An 18,885-nucleotide genomic window follows, 5' to 3' on the forward strand; every position below is an offset into this window, starting at 1 on the left:
GGCTTAAACTGGGGGTGTACCGACGGGCTGAGTTAACGAGCTTTGTGCGTCCTGCTGGGTTCAGCCTGGTGGTCGGTGAGGGAGGGGGGCGCGGGGTCGTCATCACAGGCACAGGGGCCCTGGATGAACGGGAAGGGAGCGAGTCGGGATAAATGGAATATTGGATTGTACGTCTCCTGGAAATAACAGTACCAGCAGATCTATGAGATAGAATTGATGTTTTTTAGTTTTTCTTGGTCTTTGCTTGGATAAATGGGCAGGCGGAAAAGGGGGAGGCGGGGGAGAGGGCAGGGGGGGCTGTAATATGAGAGTGATAGAGGGAGGGAGGGACGGGAGAAGGGGGGGATAAGTGCTTTCTAATGCTGGTTGAACAGAGACCTTAATAGAGGGAATTGCCCCACGGGGATATGAGTAAAACCCCCCCCCCGGACGTCGCTCAGATCTCTCCCAGGGCCGAGGTCTCTCCTCTGGGCATACCTCCAGCAGTGACTACCCTCCCCCCCCTCCAGAGGGGTCTACTGCAGTGTGCTGTGCACCTCTCCTGGGGAGGACTTGGGGGGGGGGGGCTAACATGGAGGCACCTGTTACCGAGACACCACCACCAGAGATACATGACGGCATACCGCACATGCACGCGCACACACAAACACACCATTCTGTTCCCCTGTTTCTCCTAATAAGCAATGAGAGTGGAGAGGTGGATGTCTGTGAGCCTGCATGGGACTCCTAATCACATCCAGCAGCTCCCAGCCAGATCTGTGTGTGTGTGTGTGTGTGTGACTTTTTCAGCCTAATGGAGTTAGAATGTCACAGCACTTTGGAAAAAGACCGATCATATGGTGTACTGCTCCCTATCTGTCTCTTGCTCTCCCCGACTCTCACTCCTTACCTCCCTCGCACACACACCCAGACGCGCACACACACACACACACACACACAAACACACCAGCATGGCCGTTAGCATTCGGGAATGAATGCAGGCACACACAAACAGGCACAGCTTATGTGGTTAGTTGAATCCTGTTCATATCGACCCTCCCGGTACTTCTAGTACAGCAGCACCGCAATCACAACACTCTTCAATGTTGCTCCACTCAACACCACAGTCATCATGGTGACAGAGATGGACAGAGAGAGAGAAACAGAGAGAGATGGAGATGGAGATAGATATTGAGAGAGATGGAGAGAGAGAGAGGGAGAGAGATGGGTATAGGAAAGAGAGAGATGGAGAGGGAGAGAGAAATGGGTAGAGAAAGAGAGATGGGGATATAGATAGATAGATATGGATAAAGAGAGAGAGAGATGGTAGAGAAAGAGAAATGGAGAGATGGAGAGTGAGGTATGGACAGAGAGATGGAGATGGAGAGAGAGAGAAACATGGGTAGAGAAAGAGAGAGATGGCGATGGAGAGATGGAGAGATGGAGAGAGAGGGATGGATAGAGATAGAGAGAGAGAGAGAGAGAGAGAGAGAGAGAGAGAGAGAGAGAGAGAGAGAGAGAGAGAGAGAGACTGGAAGTTTCCATGACACACAAGCTGAACCTGCTGAACCAGGATCGTTTTTCTCTGTCACTACATTTAAGCAAAATTCTGAGAGAGAGAGAGAGAGAGAGAGAGAGAGAGAGAAGGGAGAGAGAGAAAGACAGAGAGAGCGAGAGAGAGAGGGAGGGAGAGGAGGAAGGCTGTGATCACATCCAGTATGCCGTTGGGTCACCTGATCCCCTGTCGTCAACCCAGCGCAGATCAAGTCCCGGAGGGGTGCGTATGTACCTGACAGCAAAGCTGTGGTCGACACACACACACACACACACACACACACAGGTGTGCTGCCACAGTAGGGTCAACAAGAACAACCTGCAGTGGAACACTTCCAAGAAAACAGACGCGGCTGTTTAGTGTTGTAAACTCAAGTGAAGTGTTTTTCCATCAAACAAACCACCGAGGACTCCACTGCACACAGGTTGTGGGTATTTATCATAATGCAACAGTACCGGTACTCATGCGTGCTTCCTGATTAATGTTGTTTGGAGCCTGAAACCCTGATTTCCCTGCACCCTCCGCCCCCCACACCCCCAGCCCCCCCACGCGCCCCCGACGCCACTGTCGGACGCCCGCCCACCAGCAGCCGACGGGAAGCGGGGCTGGAATCCATTTCCTGTTCCTGTCATTAATCTCCTGTTCACATTGGGAGAACGGATGCCACGGCTAGAATGGAGAGAGAGAGAGAGAGAGAGAGAGAGAGAGAGAGAGAGAGAGAGAGAGAGAGAGAGAGAGAGAGAGAGACGGAGAGACAGAGAGAGAGAGAGAGAGAGAGAGAGAGAGAGAGAGAGAGAGGATGAGGGTTGATGAAGTCGGTGCGGGTGGGTGGGAGGGGGCTTAATAAGAAACGCTGAGTCTCTGGGAAGTACGGCAGCCATATTTATGGCTTCCTCATGGCACATTATTTCAGTCATCAATGCCGGCGCTGCTCCACTTCCTTTTAACATCAAACACCCCCCCCCCCTCCCACACACACACACACACACACACACCCTGCCTCGTTTAGATGCCATTACTCACACTCGGAGCCGCGAGGCTGAGCACGCCTCGCCACAACGTCAGCAAGTGCTGACTCATCGCGACGGCAGAGGATGAGGGGCGTCTGGGCGAGGGGTGGCGTGTGGGGCGGGGGGGGGGGCGGGGGGGTGTGGGGGGAGACATCGCGTTGACATCGTCTTAACGAATCCCTGGTGGGAACGCTTAAACAGCTTCAAGACGACACGCGGAGACGGACACGATTGGGATTGGGGTTTCTTTGAGTGACACCTGTGAGATGCCGGATGGTCGTGTCTGTGTGTGTGTGTGCGTGTGTGTACCATGCCTGTGCGTGGGTACCCTATTCCGGTGTGTGTGCATGGATCTCCACACATCTTGTGTCCGTAGCGCGTGTGCGCATGTTGACTGTTGAGGTGTGTGTGCGGGTGTCGCCACTCCATCAGGCTGATTTAAGCCCCTCCCCCCCCCCCTCTGGTTTAAGGGTCACCGCCCACGCCGCCACGCGAGTCTGCACGCGCGCCGCCAAACACACGGCGGGGAGATATTACCGCCCCCCTGTACACATGTCGAATCTGTTGCCGTGGCTACTGGTGCCGTGCCTTATCGGTGCCGTGACAGACCGACGCGAAGTACAAATAACGCCCTCGTCTCGGGCAGTTTCTCCGTCGCTTCTCGGCCTCGGCCGCCGGAGGAACGGCACCCGGCCGGACCTCGGATGAGCCTCCGTCTTTCGAGGCGGTTTCAGGCGTTCCGAAGCGTTAGTTTTTTTCTTTCTTCGAACCATCAGGGTCATTCGGGCGGAGTCCGGCCTCACCCCACGGGCTCCCCTCAAGCCCTCGCGCGCGTCTTATCTCGGCCCTTTCCCATGTCGTGGTCGTTGTCTCTGTGTGAGTTTTTGACAGGGCCGGCGTATCAGCTGGCAGCCAGGGGGTGGCGGGTGGGGGGGGGGGGGGGGGGCAGGTCTGGATGCTGCAGCTGATAACAGCCTTATCACAGCGATAGAGGGAGACTGCTGCCAACACCGGCCCGACACACACGACGAGGGGAGGGAGTTGAACATAAGAAAGAGAGAAAGAGGAGAGAGACAGAAAGAGATAATGAGAGAGAACGAGAGAGAGAGAGAGAGAGAGAGAGAGAGAGAGAGAGAGAGAGAGAGAGAGAGAGAGAGAGAGAGAGAGAGAGAGAGAGAGAGAGAGAGAGAGAGAGAGAGAGAGGGGGAGCGGAATGGCTAAGCGCGTGCTTCGCGTTGCACCCAGACCCCCACCCCCTCTTTCATGGCAATAGTGACTTCAAATGCACTGCTGATGCCAGAAGAGCCCCCTCTCGCCACTTGATCCAGGGGAGGGCTCAAAGCCCTTCCCTCCTCCCTGCGCCCCTGATCTCATCGCTCGGGGAAAGGAAAGGGAAAGAGGGCGAGGGGATATTAACAACACTCCCTGGCTATCTTTCTCTCCTCCTCCTCCCCCTTTTGTAGGTTTCCATAGCGAGGAGAGGAGATCTTGAATCTCTAATAAATAATTTTGTCCCCGATTGCCTGTGGAGCCTCATGCCCATTACAAGGCATTTATGCTGTAAGCCCACTCTTCCACACATTCATGTATGTTCACTCACACACACACACATGTGCACACACACACACATGCAGAAACATGCACACACACACACAGAGACTCAGGCAAGCACATTATCTCACAGCGAACAGCACTGTCTAAATATTGATTCCCTCGATATAGCTTCATACTTTGTTCTTTTCAAACAGCACAGAAGATCCATTTACCCTGTGTGTGTGTGTGTGTGTGTGTGTGTAAGTGTATGCGTGTGTGTGTGCGTTCGTGTCACAGATAAATCGAACCACCCAGATCTCAGTCAGTCTTTTAGACAAACCAAAACCGAGGAAGTGAGGGAAGCTGGGGTTCTGAGAATGGAGGGAGTCAAAGCAGATCTCTCCCTGGGGAGACTGCAACCTCATGTTTACTGAGCATGACATGGCAATAAAGGATGTCAGTCACCATTCACTAGCTCTCTGGGGAAAGGAGAGAAAGGGGGATAAAGAGAGAGGAAGAGAGAGAGAGATAGGGGGAGAGAGAGAGAGAGACAGAGAGAGAAGGTGAAGATAGTGGGTGAGATGAAAGGTGGAACAAAGGATTGAAACAGCCCTCCCACTGGAATAGTGAGTGTGTGTGTGTGGTGTGTGTGTGTGTGTGCGCGCGCATGTACCGGAAGTGTGTAAGTAAAGGGCTGGTGGTGGTGGTAGTGTGTGTGTGTGTGGGGGGTATCTTTGATCACTATAATAACTGTTTACAAAGCCACAAGGCACAAACAAACACAATAAACCAGGCCTGCCATACCCTGTCACTCATATACCACACACACACACACACACACGTCTAGACGGTAGTATGGGCCTCGGTCCTGACGGGTCCCAGACAGCTGGAACACACCCGGACGGGCGTACACTACAGAAGCTCTTAATTGACTCGACAGTGCCCGGGCGGTCCACATCTGATCCGTGGTTAGTGCTGCGGAGGGCGTCTCCACGGAGCCCACGGATGGGTCTGTCGGGGGCTCGTGTGGGGCGAGGCCGACTCTCGAGGTGGCACATCGGAGCGTGCTGGCTAACTGCTCGGGCATCCATCTTTTCCGCTGCCGCCCGGAGATGTATTCCCCGCCGCACAGCTGGAGGGCGGGGGGGGGGGGGGGGGGGGGGGAGGGGCGTATTCTCAAGCGTGTCTTCACTCAGGGATCTATCTGACTGGTGGAGGTGTGTGTGTGTGCGTTGTGCTTGCGAGCGTTTGTCTGTCCGCGTGTCTACGTTTGTGTGTGGTCGAAACGAGTGTGTACGCGCGTGGGTGTGTTTGGGTGGTTAAGCGCATATGTGTGCGCGTGTTTCCATGTTTGTGTGCTCTAACGAGCGTGCGTTGTGCGCGCTGCGGGGGCAAGTCGCGGGGAGCCGAGGAACGGGGGGGGTATTTATCTCAGTGTAATGGCACGTCATTGATATTCACAGCTAGCCCTGGATCAATGATCCCTGGCAGCCCAGCTATTATTTCATTTCTTGTATCTAAAAGGCGTAGCGAGGATTCAGCTAAATTGTTTTGAGTCGGTTTTGGCTGAGTCGTCAGAATGGCAGCGGGGGAGGAGAGGAGAGCAGAGAGACACCCCGGGATGGGATATGCTAAACCTCAGAGCAGAGAGGCTAAGAGAGGGGGAGACAGAGGGAGAGAGAGAGAGAGGGATGGGGGGAGAGGGGAGGAGGTGGGGAGTACAACAGACAGGACTGTCAGTGAGGGTGGGGAGGAAACAGACACAAAAGGGAAAAGGAGAGAGAGAGAGAGAGAGAGAGAGAGAGAGAGAGAGAGAGAGAGAGAGAGAGAGAGAGAGAGAGAGAGAGTGGAGGGAGTAGAAACGCGCCGCTGAGCGTATGACTGAAGGAAGTCTACATATGTTAGCTCCCCCCCACACACACACACACACACACACCCACACGCTAGCCTGCCAGTGCGCCCATCAGTCACCGCTCGACGTCATTCCCACAGCGCTCACAGCTGCGGGCGGCCAGAGGCAGCACTCCACGCCGCTCGGAAGGGGCCGACAGGCCACCGCACTGGAGCGCTGGCGGGGGGTGGTGGGGTGGTGGGGGGAGGGGTTTAGAGAAGGATGGAGAACTGGGGCAGAGAAATGGGGCGGTGACAGGATGCGAGGAAAAGGAGCCAAACAACACGGAGGGAAACGGAGGACGCTGCAGCAGGGGAGGGAGAGGGAGAGAGACACAGGTGGCGAGGTAAAAGAGCGAGCCCCCCCCCCCTGCCTCCCGGTCACACCTCGTGGCCCTGACGTCGCCTCCGGGACCAATTGCAAAGTGCTGTGTCAGTCTGTGTAGTAGCCGAGCACGACCCGACAAAATGAGCCTGAGCGCTCCTGTTAAACAGCCATGCTAGGCTAGCTCAACACACCTCCAGGCTGCAGACAAGACCAACACAGAAGCTGAAAAGGGACCTTGATGGCTTTTAGCCCAACCGCTAATGCATACGGGTTAGGCCAAGTTAGGCAGCTTGCTGTGTTAGTGTCGATGGGACAGTCACACATACAGTGGTTAGCATCTTGTCACTTCAAGAGTCAACGCAATGTGTTGTGAATGAGTGTAAAAGTCCAAAGTTGGATGTACACATGGGTTTAGTCCAGTTCAAGCAACACAGTGCATTCGATAAACACAAGCTGCTGCATGCTACTGTACCTGCTGTCAACCAAGTACGCCCAAAGTAGAGCAGGATTTATGCATATGTTGACTTGACTCCATCATTCTGGTTTGCTAAATCCTGGGACCACAGTCAAAAAAGAAAATGACCACCACCCACCCCCGCAAAATTGACACCCAGCGGGATCCCAATCCCAATTCAGTCCTCTAGCCCAGCGCATACAGTAGGCTCATTATCCATTCTTTGCTGCTAAGGAGAGCTAGCGTGCTAAGGGAAGGCTCATTGAGAAACATTAGCGCACATTTTCGAGCAACATTGTTAAATTCCTTAAGGGAGCTAGCGTGGTAGCATAGGGCTAACTGAAGTTAGTTAGTTAGCTCGCTAGCATCCCAGTGGGGATATGGCGTGCGGAAGCATGCTCCACTTCACAAGAAACTGTCAGCAGCCGCAGCAGTGCAAACATCTTGTGGTGTGAACCACACACACACACACACACGCACGCACACAGAAGAAGATAAGAGGTAACAGGGAAACGACGAGTTGAAGGTACATTTATTCCGTATGGATCAAACGCAACATACATTTTAATAAACCGTGTGACTGTGAGTGCCACCACAAGAGAGACCTACAGCGTGTGTGTGTGTGTGTGTGTGTGAGTGAAATTATCAGGCTCGGAACGTGACACACGCATTCTAATTATGTTACAGGGGAGATTTCGGGCCCTGTGATCCCACCATGCCATCAAGGCCGGACAGAGTTCGTGTGAATGTCAGAGTCTTTACAGAGGGAGGGGAGGGGGAGACACAGAGGAGAGGAGAGAGGGATGTTTTAAACATGAGGCCTCTCTATGTGCTGGAAAGCGGAAGGACCTTGTCTGTTGGCAGCACGTTCAGCTTATCATGCCATCTCTCGTGGGTTAGATCAGGGACTTGCACGGCACGGTTAAACAACCTGTCAGACGAAACATTTAAGGAAATCTCAAGATTATAGACGCAAGGGCATGGGGGTGTGTGACGATGGTGGAAGTGTGTGTGTGTGTGTGTAGGTCATCCATAATAGAGTACCATGTGTTCATTTAAACTGCTGTGCCATTGGGCGACTGCTCGATCCCTCTTTCAAGGCAACGAGGTTCTATTTTGGGTTGAATCAGGAGACTAAATTGCTAGAACGTTCCAGCGCCCTTCCGTGGTCCGGGAAAAGGTTGATTAAAACGCGCCGCCGAGGCCTTTCGCTAAGGTGCACGCTCACGGTTTGACATTCCCTTGTCTGAGAAGGGGACCGGGGGTGTATTATGGTCTGGATGGCGGGCGTGTGGAGGGCAGTGTGTACGGGGTCCAGGACACTGCCAGTCAATGGTAAATGGATTGCATCTCTCATGAGATGTCTCGGTGCTGCGTAAGCCTGGAGACGTCCTCTGCCCGACCTCGGACGACAGCGCCTGCCACGCTCTCAGGAACACGCACACGCACAAAGAGGCTCTCTCCTGGATCCGGAAGAGTCCGCCACGGGGTCGTTTACATCTCCGACGGCGCGTGTGACGAGATTCAGGTGTGTGTTCACGCGTCTGTGGACGACGATTAGAATCCACAGGCTGTTTTTCCAGAGTAATCAGTCTAGTTCAAAGATCTATTTGGGGATCTTTCCTTCAAACAGGATCTGCGCTACAGATTCTATTTAATTAGGCTTCATATAGTGTCCTAAGAATGGTCCTGAATGAAAATAAACTTACAGAACAGGCAACAGTTGAAACATGAAACATTGAGGTTAGCATAAGGACAAGCAGTTAGATGGCATGTAACGCATGCACGCCACACACACACACACGAGCCAGGTGTTTTGAATCAGACAGGATCTGCTTGAGACGGTGCATTAAAGGGACATCCGTCTTCGAGAGGGAGATGACAGACAGGCTCACATAACCCTCCTTATCCAATTAGAAACGAGATAGCAGGACGGTGCAAGGTGAGCTGGCGTCCAGAAGAGCTGCACTGCGTTTAATCACACAGGCTTGAACTCTCCCTCTCCCTCTCCCTCTCCCTCTCCCTCTCCCTCCCCCCCCCCCTCCCCTCTCTCTCTCTCTCTCTCTCTCTCTCTCTCTCTCTCTCTCTCTCCCTCTCCCTCTCCCTCTCCCTCTCCCTCTCCCTCTCCCTCTCCCTCTCTCTCTCTCTCTCTCTCTCTCTCTCTCTCTCTCTCTCTGACTCTTTGTCTGTCTCTCTCTATCAGAGTCTGAAAGAACACAACTGAATCCATAGCCCTGCCCCTGAGCCACTGGAAGACCCCACGAGTGCTTTGGTGTTTGCTTTCACAGATGAATAATAACGGCTTAAACTCTTTGTTGTGACTGTCTGATAAACAGATCAATGAATTCTTATGAACCCCCCCCCCCCCCAAAAAAGAACTAACAATAGAAGCAGTGCGTACTGAAGGGGTACAATAACCACAGTGTGCCTAGGTCGATAACTCTCAATAGATAAGAGCACTCCCAGAGCACACCGGAGATCCTGGTAACACACACACACGCGCACACACACACACAGTAAGGGCAGACTGGTTGACAGAGTCCATGCTTTACCTGCTTGAAGTTGAGCAGTTGACTACAGTATGTCCATACAGTACTTGAGACCAGCCATTTTGGGGTTTTTTCCCGGTGGCCTATGTGCTCAGCTCTTTTGCCATCGCTGCTGTGTGAGTGTGTGTGTGAGTGTGGTGTATGGTGTGTATGTTTGACCTTTTAAACTGTATGCGGGTGCACATTATACCATGCCTGTCTGGCGGTAAGTAAACCCATGTTTAGCTCCACAACATACACTTGCCGTTCTGCTTGCCTAGTTCGGCCCAGTTTGAGCTGCGATCCGCTGTCGAGTCACTAAACACCCCATTAGGCCCCGCTCTCAACCCACCTTGACGGCCGACACTCTGCACAGCCAACCGTAGAGGCAGCCGACACGCCAACACTACCCAACTCGCTCCTCCCGTATCCCCAGTGAAGTCGAAGAGCCTAAAGTCTTCATAGACAGCAGAGGGAGGTGCACTGTAACAGCTCTGGCTAAAGGGTCCCATTTCTTCTCTGGCTGGCTTCCGTTGAGCCTCCGCCAGGCTTGCATCAGTGGGATCGAACCCAGAGCTAAAGCAAGAGCCCCTGGTGTTCCACTGCGGGCAGGAGCGACACATTAGAACCAGGATGGGGTGATCCTGGACTTGGGAGCCCCTGGTGTTCCACTGCGGGCAGGAGCGACACATGGACTTGGGGATCCATAGTCAGGCGACCTTGAGGGAAGTCATGAGGCATAAGGCCTGCGTGTGCCGGGCTCCTCTGGTCGGGATGATGCTCCTTTCCACGGCGCTTTTCCGTCCGTGTCGTCGTTCTGATGAGCACAGCAGTGGGGGGGATTTGAACCTGCGACGTCTTGATCTGCAGTTAGGTTGGTCTCGCTCCGTCTGTCTAGGGTTATCACTCCATCTGTCGTCCTCCACGTGCCGACCCGTCCCATTCCCCTGTCCTCTCCGTCTTCACTCCTGTCCTCCCCCCCTCCTCTCCTCTCATCAATCCTCTCCCTGACAACAATGCCCTCTCTCTCTCCCCCTCTCTCTATCTCTCTTCCTCATACACAACATCATAACGGTAGCCGTTAACGTTTATAGGCTCCCGTTAAAATGATAATACCCAAATGAGGCGGGGGATCAGGGCTGTGAGGCTACCCGCCCCCCCCCCCCCCACGCCACCACCCGCCCAACCCCTGGGGTCTCCAAGGATAAGCCCCGTTCACCGCCGCAGCCACAACTGTTTAGACAGCGCCTGGAGAGAGAAAGAGAGAGAGAAAGAGAGACAGAGAGAGAGAGAGAGAGAGAGAGAGAGAGAGAGAGAGAGAGAGAGAGAGAGAGAGAGAGAGAGAGAGAGAGAGAGAGAGAGAGAGCGGGCAGAAAAGCTATCTTTTCCACTCCGCTGGTTCCCTGGGTGGCTTCATTAGAGATCCTATTTAAAATAATCACTTACGTATTAGAGTGTGAGCGTGCGCGTGGGTGGGTGTGCGTGGGTGCATGGCAAGTGTGTATGCGTGCGCACACATCCTGTGGATCGTAGCCCGTGCATCAGAATGCATGGATTCAATTAGTCCCACCCTAATCCAAAACAGAAGATATACTCCGAGTGACACTGAATAAAAAAAAAGAAAGTGCTTGAGAAAGTGAGGGAGTGAGACGGAGAGAGAAAGAGAGAGAGTGAGAGAGAGAGAGAGAGAGAGAGAGAGAGAGAGAGAGAGAGAGAGACAGAGAGAGACAGAGAGAGACAGAGAGAGGGTGTGAGATTGAGTGTGGGAGTGCACCTTCTGTGTATGAAAGCACAAATGTACAATTTCGGTTTTAAGTTCCTGAAATGTACAAATGAGAAAACACCAAGAGCCTGTTTTTTAAATGGCGGCGGGGGTGATTTGCATCCCGTTTTGCTCACATGAGAGAGAGAAAAAAATCGAATATGTGCCTTTATCACCAATTTCGAGGGGCCATCTCACTTTCAAATATGCAACGGAGGCAGCGCTCACTTTATCTGTGATCGATTCGCTGTCCTGCTGGGGCCTCTGGAAAATCACCTCATTGAACTCCACCTCGCCGCATAATAGTCATGGGGAAGGTTGGAGGAGAGGATGGCCTGTATTTTCCTGTCTGGATGGGAAACCAACTAGCACCCGCTGCATGACAAACCCTGGGACTCACAGTCGCTCGACCCGTCACCGTGGGGGCTGGGAGGTAGGGTGGCGTGGGGGCTGGGAGCGAGGGAGGGAGGTGGGGTGGGGGCTGGGAGCGAGGGAGGGAGGTGGGGTGGGGTGGGGGCTGGGAGCGAGGGAGGGAGGTGGGGTGGGGGCTGGGAGCGAGGGAGGTGGGGTGGGGTGGGGGTGCGATGAATCATCCGACGCTAGACGTCATTGTCAGCTAGCGCCTGCTATTGTCTGGCCCTGAGAGTGACTCGTGTCTCTGGAGCGACTCTAACCAGGGTAACAATGGGCCGATCCTCACAGCTCCCCCCTACCACCCCCGCTCACCTGAATTCTGCACTGTCGGCTGGGACGAGAGCCAAGGGACTGTAGCGTGACACCAGGGGAGGGATTTGATCTGTACATTAATTCATTGACTCTTACCGTATACGGTACTAGAAGTGTGTGTGTGTGTGTTGGTGTGTGTGTGAAGATGGGAGGGAGAGGGAGGGGGGTTCGAGAGACACTGTGTTTGGCAGGGGACGGGGGGACGGACAGAACTCAATCTGAGTCAAAAACGAGGGGCAAAATAGAGAGAGAGAGAGAGAGAGAGAGAGAGAGAGAGAGAGAGAGAGAGAGAGAGAGAGAGAGAGAGAGAGAAAGAGAGAGGGAGGGAGGAAAGTAGGAAGAGATGAAAAAGTGTTTCTCAAGGAGAGAGGTAGTGAGGGGGCTCGGCTAGACCAGAAGAAACCCGTCACACAGACAGGCTCGCAGGAAGGTAGGCTGCAGGATTGTTGACGCACATTTGCACACACAGGCTCGCAGGAAGGGAGGCTGCAGGATTGTTGACGCACATTTGCACACATCAACACGCGCACTGCTAAAAGCATCGCAGCGCCGTCACACACACGCAGACACACGCGCGCACACACTCTCTCTCTCTCTTACCCTCAACACTCAACACACAGACACCCAGAAACACACACGGTCGGAAGCATCCACATCGTGAAAAAAACACCGTCAGGTTCTTTGATTAACGACACAAAATCAAAGAGTTAGTCTCAAAGCCTACACACGCCATCCACAGAGAGGATCCCTTTCAAATGCTCGGAAGCTTCATTCCAACCAACAGGTAAGAAAGTGAGATCACCAAACACCCGCAGCCCTGAAAGCCCGTGCGTGCACTGATCCAGGCAGACCAGCGGGCGTATGGGACATATAGAGCGCTAGCGTGATGTCCCGTGACATTGGGTTCGTTACACACGGAACGAGAGCGCACGCCAGCAATTGTGTCACGGGAATGCCGGCTCAAACGTAAATCTTTCGGCGTGTCAGGCGAGTGATGGCGTGTCGACATCCCCCCCCCCCTGATCTTTCGGTCTTGTGATGTGACACGGGGCTGCGCGCTCGAAGGAACGCGTGTCGCACGCACGGCCGGGCGGAACTTGACGGGGTGCGGAGGACTCGGGATGCCCAAGGGTCGTACGGACGTCCGCTGGTCCGTTGAAGCTCCACCTACCTTCACCTTCAGTGCCCTTCTGGACCAAGATGGCGGCTATATCGGTCTTCGTCTTCTTCGCGACCTCCGAGTGATACGGCCTGTCGTTTGTCACTCCGGTGCTACCAGATCTAAACCAGCTATTATGGAATGTTGGATCAGGGAACGGTGGGTTCTGGACTAGAACCAGCACACAGAACAGACGACCCTCTCGACCCCTACACCCTTCAGCTGGGTCCACCCTCCCTGACCCTAACCCTAAAATACATGTCGCCCTGGGAGATAAGGTCAAAGGGTGAATAATACATGGCCTGGTGCAGGTTGGGGCCTAGTCCCTAATGACTGAAACTTGAACCTGATTCCTGATCCCCTCCACTACCAGACACACTAATGTCTCTGGTCGCCGACCCGTCGCCGACACACAGATGACCTCTGACCCCTGTAATGAGCTACCGTGGAGACGTGCGCGGGGGACGTTTCAACATCTCACCATCTCCACTGGGGTCCTGGTGTCCACACTAACTTGGAATGCATGAAAGCAAATGGAGGTTGATTATGCTCGAGCATGCCTATCTCTCTCTCTCCAACTCTCTTTCGGTCCCTCTCTTTTCCGCCAACAGCGGTCTAATGATTCTCCCTCCCTCCTGCGACCCTAATACTGACAGCTGCAACTGAATTGGATGCCGTTTGACAGTGAATAAGCCAATTAGGATTGTGGTGATTTAATAGGCCCAGGCCGCTTTCACTAAATCCACAAATGAGTCTATTAAGATGGCCTGGGGGGGCTGAGGGGGCGGGAGGGGTGGAGAGGGCAGGACACAAGGGTTAATCTGTGGTACAGGGTTGAGTTGTTCACACTATCTCACACACACACACTCTCACATATCTCTAATTCTCTTTCATCCAGTCCTCGGATTTTGTGTTCTCTCTGTCTCTCTGTCTCTCTCTCTCTCTCTTTCTCACCCTTTCTCTTCAGTTCTCTCTCTCGCCCTCCCTCCCTCCCTCTCTCTCTCACCCTCCCTCTCACACACACACACACACACAGCGCCAGTCCTCCTTGTTTCTGGATACAGAAACAGCAGGGCTTCTGGCCCATTCTAACTGGATCAGCAGCAGGATTGGGGGAATTGGCTGGTATCAAGGCCCCTAATCTGTACACACACAACTGATCCAGGCTGGTGTCAAGCCTGCTACACGAGCAGCAGATATGTGGTGGAGCCAGGCCACTATTAACCCCTACCAGTGTAATGATAGAGGAAGTTCAAAGTGCCAGAGAACTGAGAGGACTCGGCCAATGGGAGAGTCCTGTAGGCGGGTTTAAGGTAGAACTGCACTGAGAGGACCAATCACGGTCCATTTGCGCATCGGAGACACAATGGATCGGAAAAGGTCTTTCTCTCGCTTTCTTTGTCTAGAACGTTCTTTCTTATAGATATTCCTCTCGTTTGCACCAAGGCAATCCTGACAGAGTTGCTCCTGAACATAGTTCTCCTCTTGTTTTATCAGCCAGCAAACGGTTTTGTCTGACGCCTAGCAGGGCTCTTGACCAGCCCAGTTGGGTAGAAACAGGTGCTTTCGTGTTTGCCTTTTCAAACAAAGAGTCATTTACTGTGTAGTTAACACCTGTCAAGCCCTGGGCTTTGTAAACACAGCATGGCCTGTGGCCGGCGCATCAACACATACAAACACACACTGCACAAACACACAAGCATGCATGCACACACACACAAACACACACACACAGTGCACCACTCCTCAGCCCCTCTGCGGTTTTATTAGGTAAGATGAGTGTGTTGGCAAGTCATTTTAGTACGGGCATCATCCTAGGAGACATCTGGGGAAAGCAACAGCTCCGAGTGCAGAGGGAATGAACAGTACTGGAGCAATCTATCCTTCGTCTCTCTCTCCCAGGCAACTCATTACACGGCTGTTCCATTCATCTGCCTGTCTGCCCTCCCTCTCTCGGTACGCGCAATTAACCTCCAGTCCAGATATCCTTAGGCCTCTAGCCTGTTCAGGTTTACATCATTTCAATCATACCGACATAATACACAAACCATGTGCCATTTCACCACATGAATAACAATGATATTCAGTCAGCTGAATAAAGCTGGGCTGGTGTTTGCTGTTAGCCTGTCACTCTGGGTTTGCATGAGACGGGTCAAACATACATCAAAGCCGCAGAGGTGGGCGTCTGTGTTTTCCGCGCTCAATTTGATTAGTGCTTTCAAGAGTGCGATTCCCACCTAAAGTACCGTCGGCTAGGCAACCGCCGCCACGCCCCCCATTCTGGAGTTGTGCTTCAGCACCGCGGAGAGCGACGAGCACCGGGAGGAAAGCACCCCGAGCTCTTCTCGCCTCACTCTCTTTCAGCACCACGGACAGCGCCGTGCCACGCGAACGCTCTGCCTGGCCAGTAACTCTGGTTCAGCACCATGGACAGCAGCCTGGCAAGCTTTGCATGACTACTACCCCATCGGTGGGTTGCGCCGATGAGCAGATGTGTCAGCGGAGGACCCCCGAGGGCCCAGAGGACCCAGAGCTCACGTTCATAAAGAACCACATGCCAACACTGATCGCGGTGACACACCACGATCCTCACGGCATGAATCCCTTTGCAGTGGCAGCTGTTTTCACTTCAAGCCTAAATTGACTGTCGAGAAAACCAGAGAAGGGAGGTCTGTGTGTGTGTGTGTGTGTGGAAGCTGTGTGTGTTTGTGAGTGAGGGGTGAATGGGAAAAGGCATACCACCAGTAATGACTGTATAGAGGCCGTCAGGTTAATACAGAGTCAACACTTGTCACTTGTCAAAGGATCTAAACCCCTCCATTAGCCGTTCCTCATGTACATTATAGGTTAGAAGACAAATCGTTGAAAAGACACAGTGAACTGCACACAGAGATCACACACCAGGAAGTGGTGTGGGTGTGGGTGGGGGGGGGGGGGGGCAGTGAACCAAACCGAATGTGTCATGCCACACACCGAAACGAAAGCAGAAGGCAGAACACCTACCCCAGCGTCGTCATGGTGACGATGGTGTACCAGAAGGCGGCTGGGATGCTGGTGAACTTGCTGGCCGTGGAGCCCTTCTCGGCGTAGAACATGACGGTGGCGAAGATGATGATGGCCATGGTGAGGGAGAAGAGCAGGAAGCCCAGCTCCGAGGCGCAGCTCTTCAGCGTGTAACCCAGGATGCGCAGGCCGGCCGAGTGGCGGGAGAACTTGAAGATGCGGAAGACGCGGAAGACGCGCAGCGTGACGAAGGCGCCGCTCACGTCCTCGTTGTTGGTCATCACCAGGCTGATGTAGTAGGGCATGATGGCCACCACGTCGATGACGCTCATCACGCTCTTGACGAAGCGGTAGCGGCTGGGCGCCGCCATCAGCCGCAGCAGGTACTCCACGGTGAAGATCATCACGCACGCCGTGTCCAGGCAGAAGAACGCCAGCGAGTAGCGCTCGCCGCACGACACCTCCTTGCGGTTGGGCGCCGAGCCCCAGGGGACCGTCTCCACCACGTTGGCCATCACCGACACGGCGATGAAGAAGCCGGTGACGTAGTAGAACACCAGGGCCATGGTGCTGGTGTGGGGGTTCTCGAAGGCCCGCCACATGGACTCCCGGAGCGTCATGTTGGGGGGGACGATGTCATTGTTGTTCTCGTCCTCCTGGTCGTCCTCAATCCTCTCCTGGTTCTCCCGCCGGCGGTCCTTGTACTCTTCGTAGCAACAGTCGCCGATGATCTCCGGGATGATCCCGAAGAAGGCCAGCTCTTCGTCGTAGGCCGAGATGCACTCCTGGCGCGGGTAGTGGAGCTTGCCGGTGCGGTAGAAGTTCAGGATGTGGCGGAAGATATCCGGGTCGCGGTCGAAGAAGTACTCGCTGGTCTCCTCGTGGAAGAAGAAGTCGCGCTCGGTGCTCCCCAGCAGGGTGTCCGGGTAGCGTTCCAGCGTGTTCCGCCACGTTTGGAACTTGGTGCCGCTGACGTTGAGGATGATGAGGCCGTCTTTGGCCCGCTGTCTGTCCTTGGGGGGCATGGGCATGGGCGAGCTCGCCACCGGCATCCATCCTATAGCGGCCGCGCGGGCGAAGGGCAACCACGCCGCCACACCCGCTGCCATGGTGATGGGGGGGGGGGAGGGGGAGGGGGTGGGGGGGGCGGGCTCTGGGCGGTGGGTTAGGAGATCAGAGAAGGACAGCGCGTGGAGAGGACATCTGGAAGGACAAGCAGAAGCCGAAGCGGGATTGAGATTGGATTGAGATCATTTCATGGACAAAGGCAATGCAGGCTACCGGCTTCACAGAACAGAGGGCATACGGACAGGGATCCTCTGTCGGTTGTTCGAATTTACTTCATTCAACTTTGTCATGGCAAGTGGATAGCCTCTCTCTATTTCTCTCTCTCTCTCACTCTCGCTCTCTCTCTCTGTCTCTCTCTCTCTCTCTCTCTCTCTCTCTCTCTCTCTCTCTCTCTCTAAACACTAGCACTCCAAAACCAATAGAATGGCCAAATGCAATCTTGAATAAAACATTTATGTGGTATATCTCCGAAAAAGCAAATCGTTTTAAATGCATCTAATATTTGATATCAAAGTCTCAAATAATTTACTCAGTGAGGACAACTAACGACAAAAAAACGGCTTATCTTTCTTTTACAATATGATCTTTTCCTAATCGGTTTCGTAACCCTTACGTTATGATTAAACTGTCCAGTATGCATACATACCCAGAAGATGCTCTCTCTAAGACCGGAGGACAAAAACAACAGCAACAAGTTAGGAAGGACGATATTTCCGCGCTCTAACCCCGGAGACAGACTTGGGTCCACTCACCCAAGGACATGCTCTTTCCGCAGCTGAAACCAGCCGGTGCTCGCTCTCACCGTCCTAATCCCCGTTAGAGATGTGGCTCTTGAAGAGCCCAACTATAGTCCTCTGTTAAGAAAGCAGCCAGGCCACCTCGACAAGTGTGTTCCGTTTTTCTGTCGAGAGGGAAGGGGAGAGAAACAAAAACAGCCGCGGTGTATCCACGAGTGCCCGCTCCACCTCTAAATGTCACCGGCTCAGATAACCGGAGAATGGTCATATAACAACCAAGAGAGCTTGGTAAAAATCAATAACCGAATTCGCGGAATCGTTTAACGACAGCAATAAATGAGAGTGTGGAAGTTTCCGGACCCTTCTCTTCTCTCCGAACACACTCAGTGCTTGCTAGAGCGAGCTATGCAGCTGCAGCGAAGAACCAAGTTTTTCCCCCGTTCACAGCGCGTCGGAGGAGTCACGTGCTCCGGTTAACTCCTATAGCTCAAATGGAGCTCTCCGGTGCGTCGTGGAACGTCTGTTACGCGCGCATGAGTAAGACTAACCAAATATAGAATATGAAAAGGGTAAATGAGATCGCTAAGATGTTATACCCAGGGGCTCCGCGCATAGACAAAACTATCCCCATTCAGAAGATTACGTTCAGAGACCACTAAACAACACAGGCAGACTGAACAGAGTATACATGGTATGGCATTTAACATAAAGCCATAGATCCAAACATAAACATGGCAGTTATGTGTGTGTTCATAATGCTCAGGTTGCTCCTTGAACCTGGCAGAGTAACCATGACAAAACGCACCGCTAGGCGGAGACAGTTTGCGGGGCAGTCTCTGCACGCGCAGGGATCCGGTTTCCCCTCATGCCAATTCAAGTGAGACCCCGAGTACCATCTACTTCAACATGTGGACGGACGTCTCATCTGTCATGGTCTGACGATGCGATATCCCAACCAATTACCCTCCCCATCCTCCTCGGATACCATCTTACTCCGTGCACTCGACACCCAAACCCCCAAGGTGAACGGTCTATAATGCTCTATGGCCACAGCATTTCATCTATATGGTCATAACCTGAGGGGGACAATGTTTTCTTTTCCTATTACAATAATGAGTTCATCTTTCGTGAAACGAATGACACTAATGTCCTG

General features: G+C 53.4%; 1 protein-coding gene across 1 annotated transcript; it reads right to left on the reverse strand.

The window, feature by feature from the left end:
- Positions 1 to 15,923: 15,923 nt before the first annotated feature.
- On the reverse strand, positions 15,924 to 17,036 carry LOC134038066 (potassium voltage-gated channel subfamily D member 2-like). The gene has a single exon (XM_062483659.1). The coding sequence runs from the start codon at positions 17,034 to 17,036 to the stop codon at positions 15,924 to 15,926; it is 1,113 nt and encodes a 370-aa protein (XP_062339643.1).
- Between the last annotated feature and the right edge of the window lie 1,849 nt (positions 17,037 to 18,885).

Source organism: Osmerus eperlanus, chromosome 17 (assembly GCF_963692335.1).
Source record: "Osmerus eperlanus chromosome 17, fOsmEpe2.1, whole genome shotgun sequence".
In the NCBI taxonomy this organism is placed as follows: domain Eukaryota; kingdom Metazoa; phylum Chordata; class Actinopteri; order Osmeriformes; family Osmeridae; genus Osmerus; species Osmerus eperlanus.